The sequence below is a fragment of the Bubalus bubalis genome, chromosome 24, assembly GCF_019923935.1.
Source record: "Bubalus bubalis isolate 160015118507 breed Murrah chromosome 24, NDDB_SH_1, whole genome shotgun sequence".
Lineage (NCBI taxonomy): Eukaryota > Metazoa > Chordata > Mammalia > Artiodactyla > Bovidae > Bubalus > Bubalus bubalis.
Genome location: NC_059180.1, coordinates 32,821,704 through 32,838,961, shown reverse-complemented (window position 1 = coordinate 32,838,961; position 17,258 = coordinate 32,821,704). Strand labels below are relative to the sequence as shown.

Below are 17,258 nucleotides of genomic sequence, written 5' to 3'. Positions count from 1 at the left end.
GAGCAATATTGCATAGGAACCTGGAATGTCAGGTCCATGAATCAAGGCAAATTGGAAGTGGTCAAACAAGAGATGGCAAGAGTGAATGTAGACATTCTAGGAATCAGCGAACTGAAATGGACTGGAATGGGTGAATTTAACTCAGATGACCATTATATCTACTACTGTGGGCAGGAATCCCTCAGAAGAAATGGAGTGGCCATCATGGTCAACAAAAGAGTCTGAAATGCAGTACTTGGATACAATCTCAAAAACGACAGAATGATCTCTGTTCATTTCCAAGGCAAACCATTCAATATCACAGTAATCCAAGTCTATGCCCCAACCAGTAATGCTGAAGAAGCTGAAGTTGAACGGTTCTATGAAGACCTACAAGACCTTTTAGAACTAACACCCAAAAAAGATGTCCTTTTCTTTATAGGGGACTGGAATGCAAGAGCAGGAAGTCAAGAAACACCTGGAGTAACAGGTAAATTTGGCCTTGGAATACAGAATGAAGCAGGGCAAAGACTAATAGAGTTTTGCCAAGAAAATGCACTGGTCATAACAAACACCCTCTTCCAACAACACAAGAGAAGACTCTACACATGGACATCACCAGATGGTCAACACCAAAATCAGATTGATTATATTCTTTGCAGCCAAAGATGGAGAAGCTCTATACAGTCAGCAAAAACAAGACCAGGAGCTGACTGTGGCTCAGATCATGAACTCCTTATTGCCAAATTCAGACTGAAATTGAAGAAAGTAGGGAAAACCACTAGACCATTCAGGTATGACCTAAATCAAATCCCTTATGATTAAACAGTGGAAGTGAGAAATAGATTTAAGGGCCTAGATCTGATAGATAGAGTGCCTGATGAACTATGGAATGAGGTTCGTGACATTGTACAGGAGACAGGGATCAAGACTATCCCCATGGAAAAGAAATGCAAAAAAGCAAAATGGCTGTCTGGGGAGGCCTTACAAATACCTGTGAAAAGAAGAGAAGTGAAAGCAAAGGAGAAAAGGAAAGATATAAGCATCTGAATGCAGAGTTCCAAAGAATAGCAAGAAGAGATAAGAAAGCCTTCTTCAGCGATCAATGCAAAGAAATAGAGGAAAACAACAGAATGGGAAAGACGAGAGATCTCTTCAAGAGAATTAGAGATACCAAGAGAACATTTCATGCAAATATGGGCTCGATAAAGGACAGAAATGGTATGGACCTAACAGAAGCAGAAGATATTAAGAAGAGATGGCAAGAATACACAGAAGAACTGTACAAAAAAGATCTTCACGACCCAGATAATCACGATGGTGTGATCACTGACCTAGAGCCAGACATCCTAGAATGTGAAGTCAAGTGGGCCTTAGAAAGCATCACTACGAACAAAGCTAGTGGAGGTGATGGAATTCCAGTGGAGCTATTTCAAATCCTGAAAGATGATGCTGTGAAAGTGCTACACTCAATATGCCAGCACATTTGGAAAACTCAGCAGTGGCCACAGGACTGGAAAAGGGCAGTTTTCATTCCAGTCCTAAAGAAAGGCAATGCTGAAGAATGCTCAAACTACCACACAATTGCACTCATCTCACATGCTAGTAAAGTAATGCTCAAAATTCTCCAAGCCAGGCTTCAGCAATACATGAATCGTGAACTTCCAGATGTTCAAGCTGGTTTTAGAAAAGGCAGAGGAACCAGACATCAAATTGCCAACATCCGCTGGATCATGTAAAAACAAGAGAGTTCCAGAAAAATGTCTATTTCTGCTTTATTGACTATGCCAAAGCCTTTGACTGTGTGGATCACAATAAACTGTGGAAAATTCTGAAAGAGATGGGAATACCAGACCACCTGATCTGCCTCTTGAGAAATCTGTATGCAGGTCATGAAGCAACAGTTAGAACGGGACAAGGAACAACAGACTCGTTCCAAATAGGAAAAGGAGTACATCAAGGCTGTATATTGTCACCCTGTTTATTTAACTTATATGCAGAGTACATTATGAGAAACGGTGGACTGGAGGAAGCACAAGCTGGAATCAAGATTGCCGGGAGAAATATCAATAACCTCAGATATGCAGATGACACCACCCTTATGGCAGAAAGTGAAGAGGAACTAAAAGCCTCTTGATGAAAGTGAAAGTGGAGAGTGAAAAAGTTGGCTTAAAGCTCAACCTTCAGAAAACGAAGATCATGGCATCCAGTCCCATCACTTCATGGGAAATAGATGGGGAAACAGTAGAAACAGTGTCAGACTTTATTTTGGGGGGCTCCAAAATCATTGCAGATGGTGACTGCAGCCATGAAATTAAAAGACGCTTACTCCTTGGAAGGAAAGTTATGACCAACCTAGATAGCATATTCAAAAGCAGAGACATTACTTTGCCAACAAAGGTTCGTCTAGTCAAGGCTATGGTTTTTCCTGTGGACATGTATGGATGTGAGAGTTGGACTGTGAAGAAGGCTGAGCGCCGAAGAATTGATGCTTTCGAACTGTGGTGCTGGAGAAGACTCTTGAGAGTCCCTTGGACTGCAAGGAGATCCAACCAGTCCATTCTGAAGGAGATCAGCCCTGGGATTTCTTTGGAAGGAATGATGCTAAAGCTAAAACTCCAGTACTTTGGCCACCTCATGCGAAGAGTTGACTCATTGGAATAGATTCTGATGCTGGGAGGGATTGGGGGCAGGAGGAGAAGGGAACGACAGAGGATGAGATGGCTGGATGGCATCACTGACTCGATGGATGTGAGTCTGGGTGAACTCCAGGAGTTGGTGATGGACAGGGAGGCCTGGCGTGCTGCGATTCATGGGGTCGCAAAGAGTCAGACACGACTGAGCCACTGAACTGATGTACCCATCCATCCACTCATATATCCACCTACGTACCCATCCATCCATCCATCCATATATACACGTACGTATCCATCCATCCATCCATCCATGTATCCATCCATGTCTACCTATCTTCTACCTTTTATCCTTTCTTTTAAAAAATATTTATTTGGCCATGCCAGGTCTTATTTGTGGCACACAGCATGTGGGATCTGGTTCCCTCACTAAGGATCAAACCAGGCCCCCTGCATTGGGAGCGCAGAGTCTTAGCCACTGACCACCAGGGAATTCCCTCCTTTCTTCTTTTTAAAAAGTCAAACCTTAATGCCAGGAGACCGAGTCTTCTCAGTCTTGGCGCTATTGATATTTGGGGCAGGGTTATTCTGTTATTCTGTGGTGCTTCCCTGTGCGCTGCAGGGTGTTTAGCTGCATCCCTGGTCTCTACCCACTGGGTGCCAATAGCAGCCCCTCCCATGTCGTAACGACCAAAAGTGTCTCCAAACATTGTCAGATGTTCCCTGGTGTAAAATTGTCCCGTTGGAGGGCACTGATCTAGACATAATTGTTGTTGTTGTTGTTAGGCTGTGTTGGTGGGAGCAGGGAAGATGCTCACACTGACTTAAAGAATACACTCTGGAGCAGAACACCTAGATTCAAATCCTGACTCTGCCATTTACTAGCTGCACTGGGTAAGGGCTTTAGGAAAATATTTGTCCTCGGTTTCCTCATCTGTAAAATGAGGCTAAAAGTAATCCCTTCTTCACAGGGTTGTTGGCAACCCATGCCAGTATTCTTGTCTGGGAAATTTCATGGACAGGAGACCCTGGTGGGCTCTAGTCCATGGGGTTGCAAAGAGCCAAACATGACTGAGCGTGCACACACACAAACACACACACCACACACACACACACACACACACACACACACACACGGGGTTGTAGGAGGGAAAATGAGTTAACATTAGAAAAGCACTTAGAACTCTAGCTGCACGGAGTGAGGTTAATATGCCTCTTGTGATGGAGAGTTTTTTCTTTCACCTTCTACTTGCAACAGGATGACAAACTAGATGGTGATCATCCACATTCAGACCTTGTGAGGGACCAGCTGACGCCAAGCCCCAGTCCCAGGCTTGGGGAAACGATTAAGTCCTGGCTGGAAATGGTTTTTGGCCCCAAATGGCAAGGTACGTCCTTGCTAGGCGTGCCTAGGAGGAAACCAACCTCAGCTCAATGGAAAAGTGCTCTGATGTTCCCGGCTGGAACAGAAATCCACCCAAGGGCTTTGAAAGGGGGGACGCTTTTGGCAGTGGTGTTGGTCATTTCAAAACATCTGCCTGCATCTTGTGACAGCAGACAAAGCCTCCAGGGCCGGGAAATTATTTTTGATGTGAAGGGAAAAAAGGGATTTAGCAGTTCCAGCCAGCTTTGGGCTTCTGCATGCTTTGTGCAACCTTGCAAATTTATTGTTTTCCAAATTGCGTGCAGCCAAGGGGTTTCCAAGGAGATGCCTGACTCAGTGCAGTTTCCCCAGCTTCGGAAGGCAGAAAGCAGCTTGAAATCCTTTTTCTGGTCAAATGGTGGAAGATTTTCAACAGCAACTGAGCCCAGGGGCAAGAGCTAGTGGAGGAGGGCTCCAGAGGGACTTGGCCAGAAATGCAAGTCATGAAAGAGCCAGAGCGGCGAGGCTCAAACTCAGCCCACTTGATGTCTGGGGCCACGGCTTCGTTGTCGGGAGGGTGGACTGCTTTGTGCATCGACATGTTTAGCAGCATCCCTGGATTCCACCCACTATTTGTGTCTGTCAGGAGCACGCTGCCCCCTTCCCCCTCCACATGGCAAGTTGTAACAACCAAAATGTCTGCAGACGTTGGCAAATGCCGCTGGGGAGTAAATTCCGCCAGGGTGAGAATTACTACTCCGAGGAGAGACGTTGAGTCAACCCTAGTCACAGTTGTTTCTGTCCAGAGGCTGCCTTCAGACAATGCCAGGCCAGTACACATCCCAGCTGCTCAGAGGTCATCTGGGTTCAGGTGTCCTGAAAGTCCTGGAGGGGCGGAGGCTCCCTGCTACAGAGGACACTTGTACGACTCTGTGAAAATTCACAGGCATCCAGTATCTCAGGCCCTCAAGCATCTTCTTAATGCTTATCACAATTTTCATTAATGAGGTTTTTACTTATTTAAAAAAGTATTTATCTATTTATTTGGCTTCACTGTGTCTTAGTTGCAGTACTCAAATTCTTAGTTTTGGCATGTGGGATCTAGTTCCCGGAGTGAACCCAGGCCCCCTGCATTGGGAACCCAGAGTCTTAGCCACTGGACCACCATGAAAGTTCCTACTTTAAAAAAAAAAAAAATGGTCTGTCCCACTGGAACATAGGGCTTCGCTGGGGGGACAGTGGTAAAGAATCCACTTGCCAATGCAGGAAATGCAGGAGACACGGGTTCAGTCCCTAGGTCTGGAAGATTTCCCTGGAGAAGGAAATGACAACTTATGCCAGTATTCTTGCCTGGGAAATTCCATGGATGGAGGAGCCCAGCGGGCTACAATTTCTGGGGTAGCAAAAGAGTCGGACACGACTTAGTGGCTAAACAACAAATTAGAACATAAGCCCATAGGCAGGGCCCCTTGGATCCCATGCTCCTAACTCAGAGTCTAGCACACCGGGTATGCTTTTAGTAAATACTGGGTAAGCCAAAGAGTTTGTCCGGGATTTTCTGCAAGATGCTAACGAACTTTTTGGCTAAACCAATACCTCTCAGGGAGAGAGGATTGGATTAGCAAACACTTATTACACATTTGCACCTGGCAGGCATACTTGGGAGCACTGGTGAAAACTTGGATGTCTGGACCCGAGTTTCTGAGTCAGGATGTCCAGGATGGGACCCAAGGATGTGCACTTCCTTCTAACAAGTTCCCAGATGATACTGATGCAGTTGGTTCAGGACCGCACCTTGAGAACCACTGGTCTGAATGCTGATCCTTTCATTCTCAACCTTGGCTGGGGAGTTTAAAAGGTTGGATGCTCAGGCTACATCCCAACCAGTCAAGTCACAATCCCTAGAGATGCGGGTGATTCCAACGTGTGAGTGTTGAAAATTGCTCAGCTGTATCTTTTCCTGGGCAAACTCGGGGAAACAGTGAGGGACAGGGAAGCCTGGTATGCTGCAGTCCATGGGGTCGCAAAGAGCTGGACACGACTTAGCAACTAAACAACAACAATCTTTTCTTTTCATTCTCGCAGGATTATTCCTCTCTCAGAGATTAGGAAACTGAGACTCAGAGGAGTTAGTTAGTTTACCAGATGCAACTCTGGTCTTTGGATCCCAGAGGCCATATCCTTTCAGTTTGCTTGTCCCTCCCTGTCAGCACAGGTTATAAATCAGACCACAGGGTGGTTTGTTTGTTTTACCATTTTTACAGTTAATAGTCACTGAGCACTTATGAAGTGACCAGTGTGGATGCTCTTATTCCCAGAGCAAACATTTGCCAACCATTATTCCTCCCATTTGACTGAGACACGGAGAGGTAGGGCAACCTGACCTTGGCCACGTAGTTAGGAAGTGCTGGAGCCAGAAGTGAACCCAACCATCTTCACGGCACTGTGGAGGCTCACGTGTGGGAGAAGCACGTGGAGATGGAAGGGGAGACTGGACCAGGAGGCAAGCCCATGTGAAAGCCAGGAGTGGAAGTGAGGCTGGGCAGTGGGTCTCAAGAAGGCAAGGAGCTGAGGACCCAACGAGGGAGATGTCACAACTTGGAAGAAACTCGGAGACTGTTGGCACACACCCATACCCAGAAGGCGCCCAGGCAGCCCTCTGCCTCCTCCGGGCTGCATCTTACTGTTTTCTTGTCTCAGCAGTAACCAATCCCAGGGATTGCCCCGCCCATGGCTTCCAGTCAAAGCATATGATTGGCTAATACCAACTGCAAAGTGCAGTCCTAGCTTCCCTGAGCATCAGTGAGCTCAAAACACCCTCATTAGTAGCGTCCCCAGCTCCAGCCCTGGCCGAGCTGACCTTGCTCATTTTCTCCCTACTTTCCTGTCTGGTCCCTCCAGCTTTCTGCATTTGTTGGCTACCTTCCCAGTTCTGGACCTTGGCTCTGTTTTCCTGATTCCAGCAGCATCTCTCTCACTTGGCACAGTGTCACCATGAACAGATAACTGGTGGACATGGCACCCCCTCCATCATCTCACCGTTTGGCACAGCCCTCAGAGCCACCTATATCTGAGCTCTCATGGACCCCCTCATGCTGGGTGTCCCCAGGCACACACACCCCCCCCCACCCCACAAAAAAACAGTGATGAGACCTGAGCCCACGTGACACCAGGGACCCATTGATTCCTGCTGGTACTAAAGCAAGCATCAGGCAGAGACCTACTGCACACGGGGCTTTTCCTGACGGTTACCCTGCCATATCTACATACCCACAAAGGCTCAATGGCTCAGTAGTGTCCGACTCTGTGCCACCTCATGGACTGTAGCCCGCCAGGCTCCTCTGTCCAGGGGATTCTCCAGGCAAGAATAATGGAGTGGGTTGCTATTCCCTCCTCCAGGGGATCTTCCCGACCCAGGGATCCAATCTGCATCTCTTGTGTCTCTTGCATTGGCAAGTGGATTCTTTACCACTGCACCACCTGGAAAACCCCTAGTTATTTAATCTATTTCTTCAAGTCAATGCCCTTTTCAGCCTTGAACAAATGTATTTGAAATAGCATCTTTATAGTATTGCCATATGTAGAAAGGGATTCCTTGGTAACTCAGCTGGTAAAGAATTCACCTACAATGCAAGAGACCCTGGTTCATTTCCTGGGTCAGGAAGATTCGCTGCAGAAGGGATAGGCTACCCACTCCAGTATTCTTGGGCTTCCTTGGTAGCTCAGCTGATAAAGAATCCGCCTGCAGTGAGGGAGACCTGGGTTCGATCCCTGGGTTGGGAAGATTCCACAGAGAAGGGAATGGTTACCCAGTCCACTATGGTGGCCTGGAGAATTCCATAGACTCTATAGTCCATGGGGTCACAAAGAGTCAGACACAACTGAGCAATTTTCACATATGTAGAAAACAAGTATCTCCTGCCATAGATAGAGGGTCCCATCATGGTAGAGAAGATGGGAAAAGACCTTAATTTCAAAGGGTCAGCGCAGCCTGAGACTTGAAGTCTGCCTGGAAAGGGAGATTCCCAAACAAAAGAGAGATGGCAAAGACAGACTAGTGTCACATCGGGCCTCATTGCTCGACACTATTGGAAGGACTGACAGAGGGAACCTGAAACAAGAACGTTCTCAGTAGACATGATGGTCTTTAAGGCCTGGCCTGTCCACTCCTCACCAGCCTATCCGCCAAGGCACAGGGGCAGGCAGCCCGGCTCCCCAGCACTTGTGCTTGGCCGGTTTTGGAAACGAGCTGTCAGGAGCTTGGCTGCCGGCTCTGGTGCTGGAAGGGATCCGACTGCTTGCAAAGCACAAAAGCGTTTCCCACTACCATGGGGTCCAAGCCTCGTTGGACAAACAGAGGGGCTGGCAGAAGGCACTGGGGCCCTCAGACAGTGACTGCAGGCCCTCACCCCCGTAGACAGCGCACACCCTACTGCCCCCCCACCCTCCCAGGGGAGGAGAGGTTCTGCTGGTGTTAATGACCAATTGGAAGTCAAAACCCCAAAGAAACTTCAGCGTGAAAGCAGAAACCTTTCAAGGTGAAAACTCAGAGCCCCTGTGTTCTCTACAGTCCTTTCCAGGCCTGGCTGCTTTCTTGTATTTCCTCCGATGTACAGAGCAGATGTGGAAAAAGATCGAAAAAAATGGAAAGAGTTGCAGATTTTATTTTCTTGGGCTCTAAAATCACTTCAGACGGTGACTGCAGCCATGAAATTAAAAGACGCTTGCTACTTGGAAGAAAAGTTACGACAAACCTAGACAGCATATTAAAAAGCAGAGACATCACTTTGCCAACAAAGGTCTGTATAGTCAAAGCTATGGTTTTTCCAGTAGTCATGTATGGATGTGAGAGTTGGACCATAAGAAAGGCTGAGCACTAAAGAATTAATGCTTTGGAAGTGTGGTGTTGGAGAAGATTCTTGAGAGTCCCTTGGACAGCAAGGAGATCAAACCAATCAACCCTAAAGGAAATCAACCCTGAATATTCATTTGAAAGACTGACACTGAAGCTGCAGCTCCAGTACTTTGGCCACCTGATGCAAAGAGCCTACTCAGTGGAAAAGACTCTGATGCTGGGGAAGACTGAGGGCAAGAGGAGAAGAGAGCTGTTGATGAATATCAGGGTTGTTGTGGTGTATCGATACGATATATACCAGGGGTAGTACCTATCAGTACAATACGGTATCCATTCAAGACATGTAAGACTCAGGAATAAGAAGGAACAAACTAGGGATCTCAACTATGCTGAATGGAAAAAAGCCTAATGAAAAAGAGTGGCTAGAGTATGGTGCCCTTTATGTAATTATTCTGGAAAATGCAAACTAATCTGTAGTGACAGAAAGCAGATCAGTGGTTGTGTTGGGAATGGTGGGGGGGGTGCGGTTCAGGAGGGAGAGATGACAAGGGACACAAGGAAATCTTTTTGTATGTTCACTACCTTGCTTGAGGTGGCAGCTTCATGACATATGTGTGTCAACGCTTCTTACAGTCTACACTTGAAATATAAACAGTTAATTACATGTCAAGTAAAAATAGAGCTGTTAAAAGAAAAACGTGAGGGTCCAAATAATATGTGGGCCAAGTTTATTTAACCCCTGGACTACAAGTATTTATCCTCTGATTTAAAATCCCCTCCAGGCACTTCCCTGGTAGTCCAGTGGTTTAGATTTCACTTTCTTTTGCAGGGGATGAGGGTTCGATCCTTGGTCAGGGAGCTAAGATTCCATATGCCTCGTGACCAAAAAATCAAAACGTAAAACAGAAGCAATATTGTAACACATTCAGTGAAGACGTTAAAAGTGGTCTACATTTTTTAAAAAAAATCTTAAAAAAAAAAAAGAAAAACCACTTCATCCTCATGTACTTAGACTTCATCAGGCACCGTGCATTTTGGGAGGCACTGAGGTTGCAAAGGCGGTGAGAAATTCCCATAACAGCAGTAGCGCAGAGGGGCCTGGCCAGGTGAAGATGGTGGCAGAGGCAGCCTGTCACCTGTATTCTCCAGTCAAACTCGCAAGGTTTCCTGAAGAATCTAAAGCAATTGAACTTGTCCTCTCTGTAAATCTAGTCGGCCTATTGAAGAACCGAATGCCCTCTCAACAAGCTGCCAGCCCATCAGTTGGCAACATCAAAAGCAAGCAGAGCACTTAGGAGGCCTCAGCAATGGTCCAGGCAAGAAATGATGGAGGTTCAGGTCAGAGCGGAAGCAGAGGAGGAGGGGGGAATGATGAGCTTTTGAAATTTGAACCAACAGGATTTACTGATGGAGGATGGGGGCGTGGGAGAGAAAGAGCGGCATCCAGGTGGACTCTGAGATTCAGGATTGAACCCTGGCTGAAAGCATCTAGAAGTGAGAGCTACCAACTGAGATGGGGGAAGGGGCTCCAGGTGAGGGAGAGCAAACAGGAAAGTTCCCCCCTTGAAAGCTGGCTCATTCTGTTTGCTACAGGAAAGCCTTCAGCCGGAGGGGCGGGGGAGGGGGGGGGGTTGCAGTGAGGGTGGGGGGAAGGGAGGAAGAGGGGGGAGGCTGTTGAGCAGAAGCAGAGAAATCCGATTCCTCTCTATGACAGCCAGTCAACGCTAAGCTTCTGCCTCATCCTGACTCCCTAGTTCCTAACATCATTCGCTCCCACCTCATTAGTAATCAAGATGGAAAATGAGATTTTGATTCAAGGGCGTGCATCTCAGAGGGGCGGCAGAAGCCCCAGAGGGACAGATACAGCTGGGAAACCTGGTAAACCTGGGAAGATCTGTGTGGCAGGCTGAGCCGGCCTAAGCCGGCCGGATCCCTCCAGGGAAGAACGGCTGGGCTTGGCTCAGAAGCTTGGAAGTAAAATGCAATTAGAGAAAATCTGATTAGAATGGGATGACTGTGCCTTGCCTCTTGGAAAGATTTGGTTCCCCCAATATTTTTGAGTCTGAAAGAGAGAGGGAGGAGGGAGTGAGAGAAGAGAAGCAGACAGCTTAAAATTGTCAAGATCAACTTGCTCTACAACCTGCACTCTTGCCTGCTTTTTACCAGCAGCGCTGGGGACCCCGGAGGTTGTTCACAATGCAGATTCTCAGGCTCGACTGCAGACCTTCTCGGTCAGGATCTGCATTTCGGTGCAATCCCCAGGTAACATGGGTGATTTCAGCACAGAAAATAATAGTTGAGACTCAAGTCTATTTTGCTGTTCTCCACGAGTCAAGGGCTTCCCAGGTAGCACTAGTGGTAAAGAACCCGCCTGCCAATACAGGAGACATAAGAGACACGGGTTCGATCCCTGGGTCGAAAAGATCCCCTGGAGGAGGGCAAGGCAGCCCACTCCAGTATTCTTGCCTGGAAAACCCAATGGACAGGGAGTCTGGTGGGCTACAATCTATGAGGTTGCAAAGAGTTGGACACAACTGAAGCGACTTATGCACACAAGAGTCAGGCTTTCACCCACCATCTTTACCACTATAGGTATATCCCCTCACACCATTTGTAACATGGTTAATAATCTTTTAAAATCAATTGTCTTTTTAAAAATCAAAAAAAAATGTATTTGTTTAAAAATAAAACAGTATATCACTATTATCAGTGGAAAACTGGCATCATTTGCCATAAGGGAAATAACCATTAAAATGTACGAACAAGAGGAGAGTAAAAGCGTGTGATTTAAACTCTGGGTACAGCTGCCAGCCCAAAGGTCTCAGCCTGAAGTCCACACCCTCTGCTTCAAAGGGAGATCAGTTGGAGTTAAAGAGCTGAGGAAGGCATTCTAGCATCCGATGGAGAATTTCCTCTTGAAAGCATCACAAGGGTTGAAGGGGACTTCACTGATGGTCCAATGGTTAGGAATCTGCCTTCTAATGGAGGGGACATGGGTTCCATCCCTGGTCTGGGAACTAAGATCCCACGTGCTGAGGCAGAGCAACAAAGCCCGTGCCCCAACTAGAGAAGCCTGTGCAGCCCAGTGAAGAGCCCACATGCTGCAGTGAAAATCCAGCACAGCCAAAATGTTATGAAGAAGGAAATACCTTCTCACCATGTGATTGCATGCTATTAATGCTGCGTCCTTGCTTACACACCCAGTCATTTCTCCTGCCGGGACCTCACGCCCACGACTGCAGAACAAGCGCTGTGGGACCGCAGCGCCTCTCCCCCACTGCCTCCCCTCCCCCCTCCTTCCCCCGAGGTCCTTGTATCTTTTCCCCCCCACGTTGAGTCTCCCTCTAAAGGGCACCTTGGACTGGGTAAACCGGAGAACAAGCCCCTCCTCTGGCCACGCCCCTTCCCTGGCCACGCCCCCCAGGAGCCTGTCTTTCAGGAGCTATCAGTTCTCAAAGGCAGCAACTCATTCTGTGACCATCAACTGATTCAGCTCAAAGAGGCCACCCACCGTTCTTTAAGCAGTGGTCAGTATGACTGGGTGACATCCCAAGGCCCCAAAGTGTGAGGACCCAGGATAAGTTACAAGGCTTGGGGTGTGGCCTAGGGGATAGACCCCCATGATCATGGTAGACAGCTAAGGCTGTCTACACAGCCCTGAACCACTGGGACATTCAAAATCTGCTTAGGGAACAGTGTAGACCTGGTCTTTCAAAGTGAATTCCTATGACCACCTGGTCAATAATTGTTATGCAGCACAGAAAAAGATAGTTGTGTGCTTAGTCGCTCAGTCATGTCTGAGACTCTTTGCAGCCCCATGGACTGTAGCCCACCAGGCTCCTCCATCCATGGGATTTTCCAGGCAAGAATGAGTACTGGCTTGTTTGCAAAGGAACTGGTAATTAAATAATGATGATTAATAAAAATCCACTTGGTGGCAAAAACTGATCAGCAGTGATGAGGCTGTTAGTAATCCTTGAAAACTTCCCTGGAGATACATGGAAAGAGGAAATGTTTGCTCCCTACCCTCACCCAAAAGATCCCTTTTTCTTTATCAATAATAGTATTGATTTTATTAATTAAATAGATTAATAAACACCTCTATTGAGTGTTTACTGTGTACCAAGTGTGTTCTAAGGGATCCATAAAGATCAACTCACTAATCCTCACACTGTCGGCATCAGACAGGAATCCTGACCCCCAGTTTCACAGGTGAGAAACCAGCCACTGTGACCCAACTTAATCCCAAGTCACCTCCAGGCCTCAGACTCATGTGGTAAAACCTGCTGATGAACTGTATTTGATCTGCTACAGGAAACACCAAATTAAAGAAATCGCTTGCACAAACGGCCCAAAAGTAGAAGCCATTCAAGCATCCATCAAGGGATGAATCGTATATACATCCATGCAATATCATTCAGCTTTATGAAGGATATTCTGATGTAATCTACAGCACGGATGAACCTTAAAGACATTGTGCTAAGTGAAATAAGCCAGATACAAAAGGATAAATACCGTATGATTCTACTTAGCTAAAGTACCTAGTCAATTCATAGAGACAGAAAGTGGTATTGGTGGTCGCCAGGGGAAAGGGAGGGGGATGGGGAGTCATCGTTTAATGGACACAGAGTTTAAACACAGGGTTCTTTATACTTTGGGAAGATGATAAATGTTCTAGAGATGGATAGTGGTGATGTTTGCATTATGTGAAGATACGTAACATGACGGAAAGCATTAGTCATTCAGTCATGTCTGACTCTGCAACCCTATGGCGCCCACCAGGCTTCTCTGTCCATGGGGATTCTCCAGGCAAGAATACTGGAGTGGGTTGTCATGCCCTGCTCCAGGGAATCTTCCTGACCCAGGGATTGAACCCAGGTCTCCTGCATGGCAGGCAGATTCTTTACCATCTGAGCCACCAGGAAAGCCCGACTTGACGGAACTATACACTTAATAATGGTTGCTATGAACCGAATGTCTGTGTCCCCCCAGATTCAGATGTTGACACCTAACCCCCATGTGACAGTATTGGGAAGTGGAGTAGTTTGTGGGAAGTGATTAGGTCAGCAGTAGCCTCATGAATACCCACTCCAGTACTCTTGCCTGGAAAATCCCATGGACGGAGGAGCCTGGTAGGCTGCAGTCCATGGGGTTGCTAAGAGTTGGACACAACTGAAGTAACTTAGCAGCAGCAGCAGCCTGATGAATGGGAGTAGGGCCCTTCTGAAAGAGGTCAGGGAGCTCCACACCTTTCTGCCATGTGAGGACACAGGCAGAGGACAGTATCCAAGAACCAAGAAGCGAGTTCCTACCAGACACCACGCCTTCCGGGGCCTCGATCCTGGACTTCTCAGTCCTCAGAAGGCTGAGAAATAAATTTCTGTTGTTTATAAGTCACCCAGGCTATGGTATTTTTGTTATAGCAGCGCAAAGCAACTAAGACAATGGCAAATGCTATGTTATGTATATTTTATCACAATAATAGACTGATTTTTCAAGGAAGGAAGGAAGAAGGAAGAAAGGAAAGGGAAGGAATAAAGGAAGGAAGGAGAAAAGAAAGAATCCACATAACCTCCTGTGTCTTCCCCTCCCTCCAAACTCATCCCACCTGCATCATCTTGAGAATAGTGGCCCCCACCCCAGTCCGTCAGCTGCCTAACTCCCTATCCGTCTGGCTCTTGATGGAACTGTGATAACTGCCTGTCTGATCTACCTGAAGTAAGGACCCCAGGAGATCTCTGGCAAATCTCCTTTCTTCTTCTCTCACTAACACTTATTACAACCTTGCAATTATTTAGAGGAACTTCTGTTTTATGGGCTTCCCTGGTGGCTCAAACTGTAAAGAATCTGCCTCCAATGCCAGAGACCTGGGTTCGATCCCTGGGTCAGGAAGATTCCCTGAAGAAGTGAATGGCTATCCACTCCAGTATTCTTGTCTGGAGAATCCCATGGATAGAGGAGCCTGGCAGGCTGCAGTCCATGAGGTCACAAAGAGTCGGACACGACTGAGCGACTAACACTGGGCTTTCCTGGTAGCTTAGTTGGTAAAGACTCTGCCTACAAGGCAGGAGAACATGGTTCGATTCCTGGGTCAGGAAGATCCCCTGGAGAAGGGATAGACTATCCAGTCCAGAATGCTTGGGCTTTCCCTGGTGGCTCAGACAGTAAAGAATCCACTTGCAATTCAGGAGACCTGGGTTTGATCCCCTGGAGGAGGACATGACAACCCACTCCAGTATTCTTGCCTGGAGAATTCCATGGATGGAGGAGCCTGGCAGGCTACAGTCCGTGGGGTCACAAAGAAGTCAGACATGACTTAGTGACTAAGCACAGCACTCCATACCCCACGCCAAAGGGTGGCCTATGTGGGTGGGCTTAAAGTGCCCCCTTAATATCCATTAAACCCTGCCTGCAGCCCACTAAACCTCACCAAGCATATATACAATAAAAAAGGGTACTGTTTGCAAGTTCAGGTTCAATGCTAGTCCCCTGCCTCCCCACCCCCACTTCCAACCAGAGTGTCATCCCTAAGCCCTTACTGTGTATAAATTTGGCAGCCACCACTGCTTCCCATCGCAGCTACCATAAGCCCCCTGAAGATGGGTACCAGGAGACTGTTTGTGTGGCTCCTCTTCTCATTCCAGTCCCTAGCCCAGCATCTGGTACCCAGTAGGTGCTCTAAATTGAGCGGAGAGGATAGATTCCATGCAGCGGATCTTCCCCCAGGGCTGGGAAACAGCAGGATGGTTCCCACGGGGCACGTCGGTGAGGGAATAGCAGAAGATTCTGGCAGGATTAGGCTATCCTTGTGGCTCCTCCAATTCAAAAAGCACCCCACCCCTCCACGGGGGTGCCCTTGAAGCCTTTGAAGGTCAAGAGGTTACATTTCTTAAGATGTTGATGTGACATTTCTTAAGATCTTAAGATAGGCTCAGACCTGTCTCCTGGGGGTCTGGCATTGACAACCATTCTCACTGGTCACGCTCAGCCACGTGGCCCTCAGGTAGACTGAAGGACCCTGGGGGCCATCAGCAGCCTCTCTGGGTGCTGCTATGCCAGCCAGGCCAAGCTCCATCATCTAGTGAGCAAGGAAGATTTACCCACAGGATGCTGGAGTCTCCCCAGGAAGCTCACAGCCTCCACCCCCTTTTGGGTGAACAGGCTGATAAACCGTGGACCATTGCAGCAGCAACCAGAAGCCGCGGAGATCCAGGAGCGGGAGAGGGGAGGCACGTGGTGAGGTCCCGGCAGCGTGGACGACGGTCCTCCCGGGCATCTCGCTTACCTTAGCCAACTGCGTCTGCAGCTTGTTTTTCACGTCCGTCTCCTCCGCGATGCGAGCGTTGAAGGCCAGGTTGGTGTTGGTGAACTGCCTCCACAGCTGGTCTGCCAACACAGTGAAGAGGTTCTGCGCCTCCTCCCGCAGCCGGATGGAATTGGCCCGCATGTTCTGCGAGTGCCGGATGTTGTCGTTACTGAACTTGGCCCACGTCTCAGGTACGGAGATCCTAGGAGAGGCAGGAGAGAGAATTCACCGGGCGAGGAGGATGGGGGGTCTGCGGCAGTCTTGGAGATCTCTGCATCTGGGGTTTCTCAGCCTTGGCGCTTCTGACGTTTGGGTCAGGATAATTCTCTATTGGGGCTTCCCTGGTGGCGCTAGTGGTAAAGAATCCACCTGCCAGTGCAGGTAGACGTAAGAGACTCGGGTTCAGTCCCTGAGTCGGGAAGATCCCCTGGAGGAGGGCATGGCAATCCAATCCAGTATCTTTGCCTGAAGAATCCCATGGACCCAGGAGCCTGGCGGGCTACGGTTCATAGGGTCATACAGAGTTGGACATAGCGACTTAGTACACACGCAGGCAATTCTTTGTTGGGGTGGGGATGATGGGCTGTCTTCTGTAGGATGTTTAATAGCATCCCTGGCCTCTAACCACTAGATAGATGCTGGGAGTAATGCTTCTATCCCTGTTACAGTCAAAAATGTCTCTGCTGCTGCTGCTGCTGCTAAGTCGCATCAGTCGTGTCCGACTCTGTGCAACCCATAGTCGGCAGCCCACCAGGCTCCCCCATCCCTGGGATTCTCCAGGCAAGAACACTGGAGTGGGTTGCCATTTCCTTCTCCAATGCATGAAAGTGAAAAGTGAAAGTGAAGTCGCTCAGTCGTGTCCGACTCTTAGCGACCCCATGGACTGCAGCCTACCAGGCTCCTCCACCCATGGGATTTTCCAGGCAAGAGTACTGGAGTGGGGTGCCAAAATGTCTCTAGACACTACCAAATGTTCCTTGGAGGAGGAGGAACAATGACCCCTAGCTGAGCCACTGAGCTGATCCAAACCCTTCATTTACAGATAAGGCAACTGCAGCCTGGCTGGCTTCCTCAAAGGGCACTTGGTGAATTGCAAGAGGGGAGAGATCCCCTGGACGGTTC

At 48.1% G+C, this 17,258-nt stretch overlaps 1 protein-coding gene across 1 annotated transcript in view; it reads right to left on the bottom strand.

Annotated features, from left to right (window-relative positions):
• Positions 1 to 17,258, bottom strand: part of TEKT5 (tektin 5) — a 51,390-nt gene that overhangs the window by 19,284 nt on the left and 14,848 nt on the right. Inside the window, exon 5 of the mRNA XM_006068151.4 lies at positions 16,116 to 16,338. Within this exon, the coding sequence (XP_006068213.4) occupies positions 16,116 to 16,338 (223 nt within the window). The remainder of the gene's footprint in view (positions 1 to 16,115; positions 16,339 to 17,258) is intronic.